The sequence below is a fragment of the Cyclopterus lumpus genome, chromosome 7 (assembly GCF_009769545.1).
Source record: "Cyclopterus lumpus isolate fCycLum1 chromosome 7, fCycLum1.pri, whole genome shotgun sequence".
Lineage (NCBI taxonomy): Eukaryota > Metazoa > Chordata > Actinopteri > Perciformes > Cyclopteridae > Cyclopterus > Cyclopterus lumpus.
The window spans coordinates 3,751,302-3,770,227 of NC_046972.1; the positions used below are offsets into that span (position 1 = coordinate 3,751,302).

Sequence of the window (18,926 nt, forward strand, 5' to 3'; positions counted from 1 at the left end):
CTCTCTCTCTCTCTCTCTCTCTCTCTCTCTCTCTCTCTCTCTCTCTCTCTCTCTCTCTCTCTCTCTCTCTCTCTCTCTCTCTCTCTCTCTCCGCCTCCTGGAGCATCAGTGCGAGAGCCGCGGCCCAAGCCACGCCCCCTCTGCTCTCCTCTCTCCTCGGGCGGCTATAAATACCGCTGCTGCTATGAATACACCGCCTTTTCTCCCTCAGCATCCCTCGCTACTGCTCTCCCCCCTCCCATCCTCCCTCCCTCACTACGGCCTTCCATCCATCCCTCCCTCCCTCCCGCAATGTTTTTTTCTGATGACCTTGTAATCTTCGCCATCACATCACAGCATCCTGCGAGGTGCAACCGTTGCCGCGGGTGCACGCGCAACACAACCCACAGACGGGCAATTGAAGCACAACAAAGGAAGTGTATTTCACCAATACCCCGTCTCCTATCGGCTTCCTGTCTGTTGAGCCGGATGTGGTGCCTCCTTTACCTTTTGACAGCTGTGAAGACACACAGACTCTGATGGGGAGACGCTCGTTCCCTTCACTCCTTCTCGACTGAGTCCCACCTCCTCATTCTATCAACGCCTGCTGTTGCCGAGATAACTAACGGATGTACGTGTCCCTGTTAAGTCGATAATAAAGCTATTATATAATAACAAGCTGGATATTAGGTGCATTCTGCATCCCGTTTATCTGATTCGTCACTGTGAATGCAAGTGTCATTTATTTAGTGCATTTATTCCATGCAACACATGAGGGTTGAAGCTAAAGCTTGTACATGGTGCACTAACAGTATGTCTGCTGAACGTTAGGCAGCGTCGTGTCTCTGCTCTCTACCGGGCGATATTGCCCTGGAACGAGGTTAGGAACATCTGGTGCAGGCGCGTACACGTGCACCCAGGGTGCACTTAAAACGGAAATCTTCGTCCGCAGGCCGTAAACCATGTCACGGACGGAACTAATAGGATAGTACGGGGGCGCCGCCGCCGCCAATACAGCTTCAGAAATGGAACCGAGCGGCACAGAGGCGGCCTCTTCTGATCTTGGTCACTGTGGACGACCACGAGGGGTATGAACATTACCGTACAAGGTCTCATATGGCTCCGCTTCTTTATTGTTGCCTGCCATTTTGCATTTGCAACATTTCGAAATCCCTACTGGGATGATCAAAACGCAATTAAAGAAGGAGTGTTGAGACGGTTGCTTTCACCTCGCACGAATCAGCCACGGGAGTTCAAATTATGTGAAGTCACAGAGAGTTTTATTTGCATTAATGGTGGAGCAAAGATTGCTGTGATGTGTCTGGTGCACGTGCAGGTGGCGTTTCAAAGCGGCTTCCTCTTGGCCTCCAACATAGCGGCCCGCAGCTCGTCTGCGCCGCGCGCCCGTATCTGCAGAGCGCGCGCGGAGGCGTCGCGCAGCTCCTCCGGGGCGACCAGGTGGAGGCGCAGCAGGGAGTCGGCCAGCTGGGAGCGGGCGCTGCCGGCGAACGAGTGCGACAGGAACGGCGCGAGGCCTTTCCCACCTTCCATGGTGTAGAGAGGGACTCGGACCATCCCGAGGACCTGGGGGGGGGGGGGGGGGGGGGGGGGGGCGGGGGTGGACAACAGGTGGTGAGGAACATGAGATCAGGTTAATGGCTGCAAACGGTCATTCTAGTGCGCACACTACCTCCTGTCCGTGATCCGTTGCCGTGGTCACAGCAGCTCTCTCCACCGCCCTAATCTGCTCCTCCTCCATCTTCTTCGCGTAGAAGTGGGTGATGAGACGGGAAGAGGAGGAAGAGGAGGAAGGGGATGAAGGAGGGCCGTAGCAGGAGTCCAAGTGATCTTCCTCCAGTATAGGAAGGGCCACACCCAGCTCCTCCGACAGTTCCCTGCTGAGCCCCGCCTCCAGGGACTCCTCCGACGGGTCGACGAACCTGAGGCGTGGGAGTCCAGGGGTCAAAGGTCAGGTCCAGAGATGAGAGTTGACAAACAATCAGAGACTCCTCAAGCTGATTCAAAAGCTCCTTCAATTTGAAAACCCACGACGAGTAGGCTGAGGTGTGCATCAACTTCTCTCATGATTTATTCCCTCAGTAAACATTGTAAACATGAGTTTATGGACTCAATCTCTAGTTTAGTACATTATGGTCCATTTAGAGTCAAACAGACCATAAAGCAGGGTATGCTTTAGGGTGGGGCTACTGTGATTGACAGGTTGCTGCCAACGTATACGGCGTCTCTATGTCACTCCTCCGCTTTCCAAATGTGGTAACTTTCGTTCATTAGTTGCAAAAGAACAAGATGGCGAAGTCTGTAATCCATTTACTAAATGAACATCATGGGTACCCCATCCCTGTGTTGCTCTGTTACCACAGTGCAGCTGAGGCTGATGGGAATGTGAGTATATAAAATGTGATGGCTTTGATCCTGGAGGGGAACCAGTGTGCTGCTTCTGACTATTCTTTTTGCATATGTCATGTTTTTTTTCAGACGTTGTTTCTCTTCTCGCCACATTACATAATTTTCCCGCGTTGGCAAATTTCTGGCAGCGACTACTGTAAATCGCAGACACAAAAGACACAAGTGATTCATATGGAGCTGCATACTAATAAAGCAGTACGTGTCTGGTTACGGTTATTTTTGAGTGTATTCTTTAATAGCACGATAAAGGCATCTTACAGAAGAACCTGTCGAGCGTATTTTCTCATACGTTCACTTCCCCCTTGTTGTTCGAGTGCAATGGGTGAATGTTTGATCTGCGCTGCGCAGGTTTAGATCTTTTTGACGGGGCTCATCTGAGAAGAAAGGAAGAGACTAAGAAACCCGCTTGAATTGTAACTGTGCTCATAAAAAGAACAAAATCATTTTAAAAAAATGTAAAAAGCGACAGCGGGAAAGACTCACCCTCCAGGGAAACCCAGCAGACCGTCAAAGCGCATCTGCATCTGTGGGAAGTGACAGAGGCTGTTACACACACACACACACACACACACACACATACAGTACACACGACAAGCACACGTACACGACACACACAATCCCAATGTCCCCCCTAAGCTCTCAAACCCTGAACCCTTAGGGTCTTACTGACGTCACCTGATAAATGGTTGAGTGTGAGAGGCCGTGAGGGCTATAATTAGTGTACACAAGACAACGTCAACATAAATAAATATTGTGTACAATTGTGGGTACTTATTTTATACTTTTTATTCCCTGATTTGAACGTCTTCCAGGCTCTTTCCTCACAAGATGAGACGTCATTTCAAATAATCTATTTACTCGTTTTGATCAAAACAGTTTAAAAAACAAAACAAAATGTTTGATGAATAAATCTGTGATGTGTGTATATATATATATATATATATATATATAAATATATATATATATATATATATATATATATATATATATATATATATATATATATATATATATATACATACATACATACATACATACATACACACACATGAGGGTTCAGGGGGGACATTCGCACTGGGCCACAGACTCTTCCTCACCAGTATGATATGCCGGATGGGGTGGATCCCAAACAGCTGAGTTTCCGTGTCACAGTAGAGCATCACATGGCACGCGTGCCTGCAGCCCGGGCACGCCAACGCCTCGGCCCTCGACAGCTGTCCGCTCGCCATCTACGAGCACGCGGACACACAACAGTGCAAAGTTCCACAGTCAAAGTTCAGTGCCTGCTGATCACTCTGCCCCCCTGTGTCATGTGCTGCTCATGTGACATCCGGTTAGAGACACTTCATCTCTTTGTTTATTCCCCCCCTCATATGCTGAGTTAACAGACCTGACTGTGGGCCTGTGTGCATAACAGCTTATGGAAGGCTGAAGCATGACTTTAATAAAGCCACAGCTCCCTCTGCTGGCGTGGCTGACAACTGAGGGAATCCCTGCCCCGGACGGAACTCTTTTCCTTGTTTTTGCAGTATATTAGCCTATTGCATCAATCTTTTTACAATAATTTATGTATTTACTTCATACATGTTCATATATGTACGTATATATTCTACACTCGTTTGGAGCGTGTACAGTTCTTGTAAACATTTGACAGGTAGCATATATATTTACTCATATCATTTTTCACGGGTATTTCTGTGTTTTTGTTTACGATGTCTACAGTTTAGAACAACCCCGATGTTATATTATTTATCTTTACCACCTCAGCACGTTACCTGACACTTAAACGGCTCTTGTCGGCTTCCTTGTCTCTTCGCAGGTGAACGTGAGTCCAAAATAATGCTTCCTCATTCATCATTTTGAGCCCACCACTTTCAGTTTCAGGGGGCGGACCGGACGTCTACCATGTTGGTTTGTTCTGTGACGTTATGCGCACGGATTGGCTGAGCAAAGTCCGACTGGCCAATAGGAGGCTCGCTTCCTGACAAATACGTAGCGGGGGTGATGGTACAGATTTGGGTCAACATTACAGGTGGCTAAGTTTCTCAGTGCACTTTGAAAGGTGATTTTATCTGGTGGACACGGACCGTGTGCACGTTGAGCTCGCGAGACCCTTCGAGCGGAACACACGGACTGGAGACAGCTGCTCGCGTGAAGGTAGATACCGTTAGCCGAGGACTACACCTGATAAATGGTTGACTGTGTCGGCCCGCGTGCCGGGTGTTGGACCGTAACTCCGCTTCCTGGCTCGTGGAGCTCGAGTCTTTGTAGCAACACGCAGCTATATATTTATGTGTATATATGTATATATGTGTATGTATATATGTGTATGTGTATATATGTATATGTGTATATATGTATGTATATATATATATGTGTGTATGTATATGTGTATGTATATATGTATATATGTATGTGTATGTATATATGTATGTATGTATGTGTATATATGTATGTATGTGTGTATATATATGTATGTATGTATGTGTAACGGACGTGAACAGGGCATGGAAGAAGTCGACTCAGAAGTTGATCTTTCTTGTATTTATTTCTGCAGAAGACAATAAAAACACACACATTGCCTTCTGGTCTGTCTTGCTGCACATCAGCTTCCACGAATAGTATTAAAACTTTTGTGAAGGAAAGACGGGACTACATTAAACTAAAGAAAACACATACCTGCAGAAGACAATAAAAACACACACATTGCCTTCTGGTCTGTCTTGCTGCACATCAGCTTCCTAGACACGTAAAACAGGATTTATAAAAGGTAAAGTATACATCAGAGCGACCGGATGTAGCTCATACAAACGGCGACAAATGAAACATAAACTTCTACCGTCTAAAATAATGACACAACAGCTGAACACCATGATCGTACTAACGACCATTACCGCGTGTAGCAAACGGTTACATTTTTAAAAGAATATAACAAAATAGTGCGACATCATTTCCTCCACAACTTACCACGAATAGTATTAAAACTTTTGTGAAGGAAAGACAGGACTACGGAAGCCTAGGAGGCAAAGAAGAGGTGAAACGCAATTTCCACAGGAAACAGATTTAACTCTTCAAAATAAAATTCACACAAACACACACTTCAACAGGATCGTTGAATAATAAACAAAAATAAGATATAATACATTAAAAATAAGAAATAACAGAGTGTATTTCTAACTCCGTTACATATGTATATATATGTATATGTGTATGTATATGTGTATATATATGTATATATATATATGTGTATGTGTATATATATATGTGTGTATATATATATATATATATATGTGTATGTGTATATATATATGTATATATATATATATATGTATTTATGTATGTGTATATATATATATATGTGTGTGTGTATATATATGTGTGTATGTATATATATGTATATATATATATATATATGTATATATATATATATATATATATATATGTGTGTGTGTGTGTGTATATATGTGTGTGTGTGTGTGTGTATATATGTGTGTGTGTGTATATATGTATATATGTATGTATGTATGTATATATATATATATATATATATATATATATATATATATATATATATATATATATATATATATATATAGCTGCGTGTTGCTACAAAGACTCAAGCTCTTTGAGCTATGTGTGTATATATACATATATATATATATGTGTGTGTATGTATATATATGCATATTGTTATTATTGTAGTTACAGTTGTAGTTGTACTATTGCCGATATAGTTTTGAACACGTATATTAAACTATAGTAGTATACAGGTTAATTTACTGACAGATTCTGTAATCTAAAACAAAAGGGTAAGCTCGCAAGCAACACTCCAAACACAGAGTTGGACCCTGGTGCGATGCCCACCCTGAGTGGCGAGTGTTGAAATCCGCCGACTCATGCCAAGCAGCACTTCTAAGTATGTCCCTAATGTGCTGCGATGTCATGTCCACCAATCAGAATGGCCCAGGGGATACCAGACGAGATCATGATGGATGGTGTGCTGATCGAGGACTTGGCGGATGTGGCGAAAGATGCAGCCCTTCTGCAAGGCGTCCTCATGAGGACCCAAGAGTCCTCCAACTTGTCGGAGGTAGGAAGAGTAAAAAATTGAGACCTTTCTTGAGTTGACCTGTACAGAATATGGTGATATTAAACATAATGTTATAAAAAAATAGCAGCGCCCGGCATTGGCATCTGCCAGTTTATCTGCATAATTTAATTGGATGGCAGTGGATTGCCATAAGTGAAGTAGAGAATTATAACTAATCACCTGAATCATGTGGAGGTGTGTCTCGTTTACTTTGCTTGTTTGTTTGAGAGCTTGGGGTCTACGGTGCATTTGCAAAAACCTTTCATGTAATATGAGTTAAAAAAAAACAGAAGTTCACTGATACGAGCATATACATGATCTTTAATTGGTTTGTCCCTCATCTGAAAACACAGATTACTTTTCAACCCCCACTGAAGGTGAATCAGAGAGCAGCTGACCTGTGTCAGGGTTAGAAAATCATTCACAGCCACCGTAGATATCATTTGTTAACGCCTAACTATTAGATTAGCCAATAGAACCATCGTGAAGAAGCTGCATTCCACTGGCAGCGGTTATTCAGATATCAGATACGTCGATAATAGGTTTTTATGGGAGGGAAAAAAACTCACTTGTACAACCACAATAGTTATCAGAGCGCCACTCTGTTCACATGACTTCTAGCATGCCGTTGGCATGGATTATTTTATCAATATCCAGCAAGGGGCGTTAGACGCACTGTCCAGTTAGCTGATAATGCAGCCAAATAATTTATAGCACTCTTAAATACACAACTGGAGCAGTTATGTATGAGGTCATTGCTCATTAAAAAACTTCTGTCGGCTTTGTAAGACCTTGAATTAAAAAAGTAAAAATCTATTTCTAGAACCAGTATATATGAACATGCATTTCCAGGGCCACTTGATGCTTCCAAGCCAGCGGGCTGTTAAGCCGTTGCTGTTACAACGGGCGTGTTCAATGGGAAGTTATGTCAGGAATTTCTCCGGCTCAGGCCCTCGGGATTTGTGGCAGATCTTTATCGCGGCCAAAAGGATCTTTAGGCCACGTGCTTGTTTTCATTTCTAAAACGCCAACGCTGCTTCCATTGCTTGTGTCCATTGATGAGTGGTATTTGGTGTCCGTATTCTTCGCTCACACTTCACAACTTCTGTTTTTGTCTTCTATTTTCAGCTGGTGACGTACGCACCGTTCACGCTCTTCCCCACGCCTGTGCCCAAGGCTGTGTTCCTCCAGTCTCTGGCGGTGCAAACGCACTACAACACGCTGGTGGACAAGATCAGCCAGGATCCAGACTTCCTGCAAGAGGCTCTGGCTAGGTAGCGACGTGCGTGTGCGTGTGCGTGTGCGTGTGCGTGTGCGTGTGCGTGTGTTTCTGTTTCTGTTTCTGTTTCTGTTTCTGGTGAAGTGGGTTTTTGGGTGACATACATTCTTTATTTTTAGCACCATTGAAGTTGACGATTTCACCGCGAGGTTGTTCAGGATCCACCAACAAATCCTGAAAGAAGGAAGGGCTCAGGTATGTCGGCCATTTAGAAAACGGGCCTGTGTCAATCCCTGGCGGAGAGCACACTGTGACGGGCCAAATGGCTCAAGTTGTAAGCCCGCACAGAGCAGTCTGCGCTGAATGTTCACCAGTGGGCCTTCGTCGTTGCCTTTTAGTGGTTTGTGTAGTTTGAGCAGGGACTCTTTGCCTTCCTTCCAGTCCATCACGTTGGGTCTCAATCGGTCCGACTACATGCTGGACCAGGAGGAGGACGGGTCGTCGTCTCTGAAGCAGATAGAAATCAACACCATCGCTGCCAGTTTCGGAGGTCTGGCATCACGCACGCCAGATGTTCACCGGTAAGACGGTCATTACCATATCTCACATAGACTGTGCTTTTGTTTATTGAGTGAGTTTTAAGTGTGATTAAGACAATAAGATATTTCTTTATAGCTGGTGGTGGAAAAAAACGTGTTCACATTCCTCTACTGAAGGGGGAGAGGTTCAGTTCATTTAGTTTAGCCCAGAATCACAAATGACACATTTGCCTCAGAGGGCTTTACACTCTGTACACATACGACATCCCTCACCAGTAACAAGCTAGCAAACAGCATAAACAAACAAAAGACGCTAACTACACTTCAAATTCTGATACGTAAAATAAACCAGAGGCCAAAACTGGTGTTGCATGCTGCCATTGATGTGCTGCTCAATCCGGATGTGCTTTTTGTACGTTCTATGCTTTAGATAAGATGACGGAATAGCCGACAGACAGTTAAATAAAGAAAGGAATAGCTGTGATTTACATTACCATAAGTATTCTTCCTCTTGCCCGACAGACAGGTGCTTAAGGTGGCTGGGAAGCTGGAGGAGAGCCAGCGGATCCTAGACAACAACCCTGCCGAAGGTCTGGCCCGGGCTGTTGCCAAAGCCTGGGAGCTGTATGGATCAGAGAGGTAGAGGAAGTCCAGACACTGGACTCTCTTAGGAAACTTCATGTCCTTGCAGTGTGGATGTCCTGACTTTACTCTCACTGTGCAAGAGTTGTTCCAATACCAGTATCAGGAACGCCTCTGATGCATCCTCCAGCTACTTACCGTTCGCTGGCAGCACAGCCCTGATTGGCTAAATACCGGAGCTAACGGCTAACAGTGACAGAGGTTGCATTGAGTTACATGATGGTGCGTTCAAGCTCCAAACCGTATCGGCAAAGGTCAACTATCACGATATGTTAAAATGTGATCTTGTAAACTGTAGTTTCTGCTGAGAAACTTTGAAGGAGAAGTTTTCACAGCATTGTGAAATAGATATTACAGAGGTAATTGTCACCTGATCAACTTTTGTTTTTAACGCACTGGTATCGGATCGATTCTGAGTTGATTTAAGACGGCAATATATTTATAAATTCAGTACTGTTCACTATTGGTAGAAAGTAAACAAATGCCAGTGAGATTCGTGGACTACTCGGGGCTAACCAAATGTCCAGAACAATGTGTACAGGAAGCAGTGAGGACAATCGTTTGTCATTACAGAGCAGCCGTCATGTTCCTGGTGGAGGAGAGCCAAAGGAACATCTTTGATCAGCGCTGCGTCGAGAGCGAGCTGTGGAAGAGGTACGTGTGAGTGAGCGCGAAGCAGGAACCCGTTCCCCGACAGCTCCAGGCTACGTGGATTCAGGTAGCTCCACGGTGCTTTTTCAGTAACCGGCACGCTCTTGTCAACGTGTTTCAGGAACATTCCCACGATAAGAAAGCGCTTCGACGACGTTAGTAGAACAGGGTCCCTCGATCAGGACAAGAAGCTATTCGTGTAAGTCTGTTTCTGTCAGTTCCGTTTAAATGAATAAATAGTAAACGATGTGTTATTCATACATTATTGTATATAATTAGGACTGTACTGTGCATTCATATCACTCTCTTTTCAGTGATGGACACGAGGTCGCAGTGGTGTACTTCAGGAATGGCTACATGCCTCAGAACTACATCTCCGAACAGGTCCTCCCTTTTAAATCTTTATTACTAGTTTGACTTACTCTTTACGGGGATACATTGGCAGAAGTTGAATATAACATACAATGCTTTAGTGTAGTTAACTACTGCTTGAAGTGTTGTTTTTGTATTTTTCCTTGTGTTTATAGCAGCTTTCATAATCTTATAGTGTGACTGTGTGTTCATGCTCTACTTCCTTGTCACATGTTCCTTCCACCCCCCAGTTACAGAAGGAACACTACTCCATGCTCTGCTCTGATTAGTCAGGACATGTTGACCAAGACACAGCAAACACACTTAAGGCATCCAGACAAGTGTGGTGGCTTCATGTTGTACTGTGTGTGTGTGTGTGTGTGTGTGTCCAGTTTTGTTTAAGTAGCCACACTTTGGGCCAATAATTGCATTGAAGGAGCAGGGTACACATAGAACTGGGAGAGCAGGTAAAGGTAGAACAAATGTGGATTTTATTCACCCATCCTGGTGAGATAGATATATATATATATATTTATATTTTAAATTTATTTATTTAAGATGGGGAATAAAATCAGGACAAAGTGCAAAATAAGAATAAATAAATAAGTTCCACATAATTGCGCTATAGTCGACAAAAATGTATTTGGCTAGAACTTAAATTACGACATACAACATGGTGAGGGCTCTATGGGTCAAGAGCCACTCCCGATCCATCTTCACAATGCAGGATATAAAAGGGGTGGGTAAGTCCATAGTTAATTGAAGGGGAGACAAGTCCTCTGTCCTTAGTGTATAGGTGGACACCCCTCTGGCTGTGGGGTACATGGTAGAGTCCGCTTCCCCAGACCAGTCTATTTAGGGGGGGGGGGGTGCTGCAGCAGCTCAGTCTTTGCTGCCGGATAACTTCCCTTGGGCCTGTTGCTGTGACGGCTGGTTCAGCGGTCACATTTCTCATAACAATCACAAGATTTACAGCGATGTGCACTTGCACATACTGAATTGCCCGAGGCAGCACGATGTCACTTTGAAGTAAAACTTTTTTGACCCTGACTTAATTTTTGCTGGAGCCCTCTCCTCTACCTGCGATGGCACCAACATACGTTGGATTCCAAAAAGGACGTTGTGTGTGTGTGTGTGAGGTAGAAATGAAATGAGTTGTAGAACCTGGCCTCCTATCGCAGGTCCAGTGGTACACTCAAAGTGCACGGCGTGGATCAGTAAGGAGAGTAAAACATTTCGGGTTTTTTTTTAATTGTAGACTTGGGACGCTCGTCTCCTGATGGAGCGCTCTCTGGCCGTGAAGTGTCCAGATATCAGCACTCACCTGGCTGGAACAAAGAAGGTCCAGCAGGTGCTCGCCAGACCCGGAGTCCTGGAGCGGTTCTTCCCCGACCAGCCTCGAGTAGTGGAGCAGATCAGAGCGACGTTCACCGGCCTCTACACGCTAGACGTGGTGAGAAAATGAACTCATTCACGCATGTTCAGGGAGGCGGGATGTTGTTGGCTTCTTTTCTGTCATGAGGGAGAATGACTTCATTCGTCGTTGTTGTCTTTAGGGACCAGAGGGTGACAAAACGGTAGCAATGGCTTTGGCAGCACCGGACCGGTTCGTCCTGAAGCCCCAGCGAGAAGGGGGAGGTACGGTGTAAAAAAAAAAAAAGATCGGTCCCCATTACTTGAACCGGGGGAGTTTGAAATGACACCGCTGTGTTGGCAGCATGCGAACAGCTTCTCACCCGCCCTCGTCTTTCCAGGGAACAACATCTATGGATCGGAGATCTGCCGGGTCCTGCAGGGAGCGAACGGGAACACGGACAGGGCGGCCTACATTCTGATGGACAAGATCCGTCCCGCCGCAGTACAGAACTACCTGCTGAGACGAGACAGCCCTCTCAAAATCAGCAACTGTCTCAGTGAGCTGGGAGTGTTTGGAACATATGTCAGGTGTGTGTGTGTGATCACCACTTCATTGACACGGGACACTTTTTGTGTCCTGGGAAAGATGGGATCGCAAACTTTTTTTGGTACTTTTTGTATTCTTGCAATTAATTTGCAAGTCAATATATATATTTATGTTTTTTTGTTGTTGTCCTTTAGCACTTTAAAACAAAGCACGGATACCACACAGCCAAAAAAAAAGACCTAATTGTTTTCCTTTTTGCACCCCAAACGCACATTTTTCCAAACGTACACTCTGGTGTACAACTGCAGGGAGGCTCTGGAGCCATGACATGACTCAATCACGGCCAGTCCGTTGTGCGCCGAGGGTCCGCATGTGGTGGCGGCGCTTGGTCGTTCACCTCTGTGTCACGCGTGGCGTGCAATCACGTGAATGTCACAAATAGTCGACTGATAAAAGCACTATTTACATGTTGATTCTACAAAGAAGGCTAATTAGTTTTCTAGGTGCTTCAGAAACAGGGTTTCTTCAGATATTTTCATTTGAGTAAATATCTAAATCAAATAGTTTACAGGATATTCAACCTTTCTAATATATTGTAATTCTTACCTTGTGTTTTTACAGGGCTTGTACAAAGGCAATAAAGTAGTCCATTAATATGAGATGGGAGTTTTCAGATCCAGTCCTTCCGTTCTTACTGTAGACCATAGATAAAGGGCAATTAGTCTCTGTTATGTCAAACTGAAGCTCCCTTCTGCTGCCCCCTAGTGGCCAAAAGAAATCGTCTGTTGCAGTTTTTTTATAACCAACCCCAAGAGTGTACACTTTCAATCCTGCAGAGTCGACTCAAAACCCTTTCTGATGGGCCACCTCTCGTTGTTTCCTCTCAGGCACGGTAAAGACGTGGTGATGAACGAGTGCGCCGGCCATCTGCTGAGGACCAAGAGTTCTGAGCACTCGGACGGAGGCGTGGCAGCGGGCGTGGCCGTGCTCGACAACCCTCTCCTCGTCTAAGTGTGTGTGTGTGTGTGGTCAGTGGTTCCAAAAGGTTTTTACGACAGTTTTACGATATTATATATATAAATTATTTTTAAATTTTAATCCTCACTGTCATTCTTTTTGGGACGTGGTGACTTTTCTTTCATGTACTGTTTTATTTAGAGTTTGCATTGACAGCAGCCCGACATACTGTTACATTTCTGACTGTATGTAATAGGGAAATGGGATCTTTCTTTTATTGTTAAGTAAATAGTTTATTTGCTTCACTTTGATCAGGTTTGCCCTTACATTTATATTGTATGCACAGATCTTGACCAAAAAGTAGAAGGGTGAAGACGAGGGTGAATGGGAGATTTACTTTCTGCTGTTCCCCATCAACCGATTGCCTTTATTATTATATAGTTTATATCACTTGATGTAAAAAAAAAAACAAGCAGAGTGCTTTTTGACGAGACACCAGTAAAAGATTTGTACCATGCATACAAATTCTGCGACATTTTTGCTATTTAGCCAAATTATTCTCTTTTTCTACTGTAAATTAATTTCCTCTCCACATTTATGACTGAGAAATAAATTTTTTGAGCTATTTTTCTTGTCTTGCTGTATCGACTACATCTCCCACAATGCCTGTCGATTTTGTGACCCGCGAATGAACGGCTTCCTACCAAACTATCAGCGTTTCTACATCGGCGTTTAACTAAAGACAAGTGATTAAGTTGAACAAGATCGACAAATAATCTCAAATTGTCCAAGAAGAGAGAGATTGATGCAGAGGGAAGGCCATTTAAAGAAGATGGGAAAGATGGGAAAGTGATACATGTTTGTGCTTCAAGGAGACAAACCGGTAAGTCTTCTGTGTTGTGAGGCAGTGTCGGTGATGAAGAACACAACGTCGCCGTTTTGACACCAAACACAGAGCCAAGTGCGCTAAATTTAGCCTCCAAGAAAAACATAACATTGTCCAAGAATTAAAAAGGTAGACTGCAATCGCAGCAGAATATATTCACAAAAGCTTCAGACAAATATGCTGCTGATGGACATCGATGGAGAGGCAGCGATAAAAAGCTGATAAAAATACCTAACTTTTGCCATTTATGTGTTTTGGGCTTTATATTTTAAGATCTCAATAATTACATTCATGATAGTCTTACTAGGAACAAAACTCCCATTTCAGATATCAAAACTAAGTGAACCTTTTTGAAATAAAATTTATTGGAGATATCTGAAGATGCATTTTTAATAGTCATAATGCCAATTGTGAATATCTGAAGTGCCATTTTTTTAATAGTAATAACCATAATTACATTATGGATATCTTAAATAACAAATGACTAGTAATAACTTTTGTAGATTGTAGATTTATAATATAATGGGGAATAATGTCTCCTCTCCAAAATACAAACAAAAGGCAATGTGTGCCTCTTTCCTCCTTTCACACCTCTACGGAAATGTCAGTCTTCATGTTTGCCGGTGCGTTCCGCTGTCGAAGACTCTTCCCTTCTGATGAAATGACAGCGATTAGACTGGAATAATTGTTTGACTGGCTCAGTTAAAATGTGTCAATAAATACTTTCTAATCCACCAATGTGTTGTGTTTTAAGGTTTAAAACTACAATAATTGTTTAAACGCTCAATCCATGTAGAACTACACACACACAAGCCCGTATTCAGAAACTGTGCCTTTTTTAAACGAGCCCTTGGGAATATCTGTATGTCACAACGTTACAATATAAAGGCTGTATGCGAGTCAGCTGACAGGAAGTACAACATGGATCTGAGCTGTTGCCTAGCGACACAATTCCATTTCAGACACACGGGTGTTTTTTTTTACTTTGCACACTAGTTAGTAGTTAGTTCGGAAGCAGCAGACTTGGGCATTGACGTTTCTGTACTTTTGTCATGATGAAGCCACAGAAAAGTCCCGACTTCAGAGCCAGATGCGTGGAACTAAAGGCCCAGGTGCACCACCTGCTGAAGCGTGAACAATTGCTGACGGACAAAAACAACGAGATGGCCCAAAAGCTGTCTTTCATGTATTTGGTCAGAAGAACGACCATGGACAATGGGCGTTATATGTTGGTTAAAGAGGAGAAAAATACAAACAAACTGGCCATCAGGCTTCAACGACACCTTCGGAACGCCAACAGGAAGATAGAGCAGCTCGAGCAGCAGATGATCAGAAACGAGAAGGCGTTCGAACAGGCAATTCGGTTCCAAAGAAAGGAGAACGGGAGGTGGGAGGTCAACTGCGCCAAAGCGGACGAGTTGCGAGAACACGGAGAGAAGGAAGTGGAAAAGTCTAACGAGGAGCAGAGACACCTGAAGGAGCGAGTGAAGACTTTGAAGAAGGAGGTGCATGATCTGAGCGAGTATAAGGCTTTTGCCATCGCAGAAGCAGAATTTAAAAACAAACAGATGGGGCTTCACGGCAAGACACACAAGTGCGAGTTGAAGAAGGAAAGAAAGGTTGCCAGCAATTACAAGCAACAAATGGAAAAGCAGATGATTGAAAAGAACAGACTCACGATTGAACTTCAAAAACAAAAAAAAGACGGTGAAATTCACAGGAAAGCCGTGTGCGACATGAAAAAGGAGGTGAACGCGTTGAAAAACACCAATAAAGAGTATTCAAAGGTCCATCAGCAACAAGAAGGCGTGGTAAACAACTTAGAGGAAGTTATAGTGGAGGAACAAATCAGTCACAAAAACCAGGCATGTTGTCAGCAAAACATCATTAACTTGCTGAAAAATGACCTCCTTCATGTCAGTGAAGTCAAAACTAAACTGGAACAGAAGGAGAGCGAGTTGACGAATATTAATAACTCCAAAGATCAGGAGATAATCAATCTCAAGAATCTGATCGCAGAGTTGGAGGAAGAGAACACCGAAGCCGTCGCTAACAGAGAGCTCTACCATCAAAACTGGCAGACCGCTGAGACCAAAGTGGATCTGGAGGGCAAAATGATTGAAGATCTGCAGAATAAAATCCGGCAAAAGGCTGGCGAGACCAATGTGATGATGGACGACCTGGTCGCGGTTAAGGAGCAGCATCGCGTGGCGAGTAACCGGCTGAAGAGCGTGAAGTGTCAGCTGGCGGAAAGCCGGAAGGCCTTGGATGTCTGCTTGACCTCCGCTGATGATGAGCGGGCGCTGGGCGAGAAGAAGATGGCGGAGATGGCGGCGGAGACGGAGGAGTTGGAGAAGGAGCTGCAGCGCCACAAAGCATTGCTGGAGGAGTACAAAGCGCAAGAGGAGAAGTTGAAGGCGTCACAGAAAATCCTCGTGGCTGAAAAGGCGGAGTACGAGAAGGAGAAGGAGGAGGAGGAGGAGGAGGCCGAGCGGCAGAGAAAGAAATGCAGGAAGCTCATGTTGAAGCATTTTCAATCAATGCGGAACACCTTGCCCCCGTTATCCACCTCTGAGGACACACCGGAGTTCAGGGTTGAAAATGGGTACAGAGCGAGGCCCGCTCGCTTCCCGCTGTTCAAGAAATCCAACATTCAGCCCGAGGAGATGTTCAAGGTCGCCCCCCTCCCTACCATCTCCAGTAGGCTCCTGTGTCGAGGAATCCAAACCAGTCTGAGCCCAGCTCCGTCCACACCTCAAGCTCGCCCCGCGTTGCAGTCGGCGCCCAGCCCCACCCAAATCTCCCTCCTCGACCCAACTCTTGAGCTCTCCCCACTCTCTCCCTTCCCCTGTGAGTTCCAGTGTTGGGGAACAAAGATCAGTCCCCGGCTGCTTCCATCCAAAGCCCAAAGAAAAAGTCCAATTGGACCAAGAAGTAGTAGAATGTAGACTCAAGTCCCGGCCGACTTCAACAAACCTTCACACATTCCCATCTATGATTTCCTTCACAGCGGCACGGAGACTTAGTGGCTTGCACTGACTCCAGGGGCAAAATCCCTAATCGCAGGGTTGTTGGTTCGATCCCCACGTTCATCCTGTCCACATTTCAATCTAATTTCAAAATTAAAGAAATGTGAAACACATCATCAGTAGTGATGTTATATTATTATTGTTATTATTAATGCTTCTAATCCAGGAGCGTTGAGTAGCCATTTTTAAAATGCTGAATAGGGTCAAAATAATTATTTACTATATTCAAGTATTTTGTCGGTTTCAGTAATCTGAGAGCCAGTTCAGCTCTGAGAACACAATTTCTGGCAAATTCCTGTAAGACTTTACATTTCTACAGTTGATAGCCAACAAAAATCCCAGTTTAGAAGTTCAGAGAAGGGACATGCAAATATAGCAGCCATCTTTGACTCAAGCCTATTAATAAACCCCAAACTAAATTAAACTACAACTCATTTGAAAGCCTTGTTCTTAGTCTTTCACATCCAACCTGGAAAACAATACAGCCAATTACATTTGTTATAGTGCACCGGGTGTGAATAAATTCCAGTGACAACGGTAGATGTTTCAAGCTTTACTTCAAGGCAACAAAAACATATATGTTTTACATACGTTCCTCTAGAACCAGCACCAGGTGTATATTCTGAATTTCTATCTGAATTTTCAGAGTTTTGATCAAGTTTAGTCCTTAAAACTGATAATTTATTATTGTAGGCGATTTTAACTCATAAAGGACCCACGGTGACACACGTCCTTTAAATATTCTGGAAAGTTCCTTATACAGCTTTATCCTAGCTTTATTTTAACTCATGAAGTCCCTAAGTGACACCTAATGAACATCCTGGTGGGTCATGTGACAGGTCATGTGATGTTGTGTTCCCATAAGAACATTTCCAAGATGTCTGCTCCCGGTTGTGAGAGATCTGACACAAGTAGCTACATTTAAAAAGCTTGTTTTTCATTGCTCAAGATAAAATTCACACATTTAAGAATTATAATGGTTACATAACATCTCCTTTATTATATTGAACCTGCTGTGAACACATTTCTTGAACAAACTGATATAAAACAAATCAGATAAATATCGTTGTGACAGATACGTCCCATCAGGACGTTAACCTAAAAAGACAAGAAACCTAAATGTGACATATGCACAAGAAACATAATTATGATCTGCTCAGTTAATTTAGCTTATTCAATATGTAGCTAATATATTTCAATTTAAAGCATTTAAAAACAAATGTAAACAAAAAAATCATGTGAAAATAATAAAATTATTAATACGAAAAGTTTACCATTAAAGCCCAATGTGACTGTGGTGGCGGGGCCTTATTGGCCTCAGCTGGAAATAATTGAGTCTCCCTGATATAAGCGGCAGGATGGACGAAGGCGGGGACAAGACTGGAGTCACCGTCTGTAAGGTGGTCGGAGACAGTAAATAAAAAACCTTGAGAACCTGGAGCAGTTAGGGGGGGCTGGCTGCCGGCCATAACGTCGACGTGGGTCCGCTGTCACCGCCCTAGGTTGCTGGAGACCACCATCACTCTGGCGGAGGACCACCTGGAGGTTCATCCCAGCGGTCAGCGGGACAGTGGCAGCACGCTGGCTTCGGCCTGCTGAACCTGCTGCCACCGCGACCCGACCCCGAAAAAGGGGCTGATAATGGATGGATGGATGGATGGATGGATGGATGGATGGATGGATGGATGCTATGAAGACGACAAAGCTCTCTCTCTGAGCAGGGATTTTCCTGTTATAGAGGGAACCTCTTCCTCATATTAGTACGATACGATGAAAATATAGAGATACTTTCAAAGTAAAGATCGTTGTCCGACTGTTTTTACTGCTTTCCCTCATCAAAGTCACTTTTCCAAGAGTATTTATAGTATTTGAAGGCGATTGCTGAAGAAAATGCCAGCAAAAAGACCGCAAAGTGTCAATCGTAAATGGCCAGTAGCAGCTCACGCAGTCCGAGTCAGGCCACCTGGACGCTACCGCTATGCCTATATGCCTATATGCCTATATGCCTATATGCCTCATCACGACACCAGACAGGTACGAGTTCAATAGTCTTGAGTTACTTTAAAGCTGCATTCATTTAAATAAAAAATGTTCCACTGGCCGAACACTGGGTGGCAGTAAAGCCAAAGGCCTTTTTTCCCACATACAGTAAACGCAGCAGCAGAGCCTCACACCAGAGTTCATAAAAGGTCAACAAGGCTACAGTGCGTGTGAGCGTGTGTTCGTGTACACACTTTTAGTTCCCCATACTAA

At 44.0% G+C, this 18,926-nt stretch overlaps 2 protein-coding genes across 3 annotated transcripts; one reads left to right on the plus strand and one right to left on the minus strand.

Annotated features, from left to right (window-relative positions):
- Window positions 1-1,242: 1,242 nt before the first annotated feature.
- Window positions 1,243-4,386, minus strand: zgc:103759 (U8 snoRNA-decapping enzyme). Of its 2 annotated transcripts, none has more exons than XM_034537505.1 (5): window positions 4,169-4,386; window positions 3,504-3,635; window positions 2,890-2,930; window positions 1,670-1,919; window positions 1,243-1,563 (listed from the first exon to the last, which is right to left on the minus strand). In XM_034537505.1, the coding sequence occupies exons 2-5, from the start codon at window positions 3,633-3,635 to the stop codon at window positions 1,324-1,326; spliced, it is 663 nt and encodes a 220-aa protein (XP_034393396.1). In that variant the 5' UTR covers window positions 4,169-4,386; the 3' UTR covers window positions 1,243-1,323. The 2 variants fall into 2 exon arrangements, with proteins under 2 accessions (XP_034393396.1, XP_034393395.1); XM_034537504.1 differs by having other exon boundaries at window positions 1,245-1,563; window positions 4,182-4,386.
- Window positions 4,387-4,400: 14 nt separating this feature from the next.
- Window positions 4,401-13,105, plus strand: gss (glutathione synthetase). The gene is made up of 13 exons (XM_034537503.1): window positions 4,401-4,563; window positions 6,364-6,496; window positions 7,625-7,770; window positions 7,895-7,970; window positions 8,157-8,296; window positions 8,777-8,893; window positions 9,470-9,550; window positions 9,669-9,746; window positions 9,862-9,931; window positions 11,157-11,351; window positions 11,455-11,536; window positions 11,653-11,842; window positions 12,689-13,105. Exons 2-13 carry the CDS (start codon window positions 6,365-6,367, stop codon window positions 12,810-12,812), a joined length of 1,431 nt encoding a protein of 476 aa, XP_034393394.1. The 5' UTR covers window positions 4,401-4,563; window position 6,364; the 3' UTR covers window positions 12,813-13,105.
- Window positions 13,106-18,926: the final 5,821 nt, after the last annotated feature.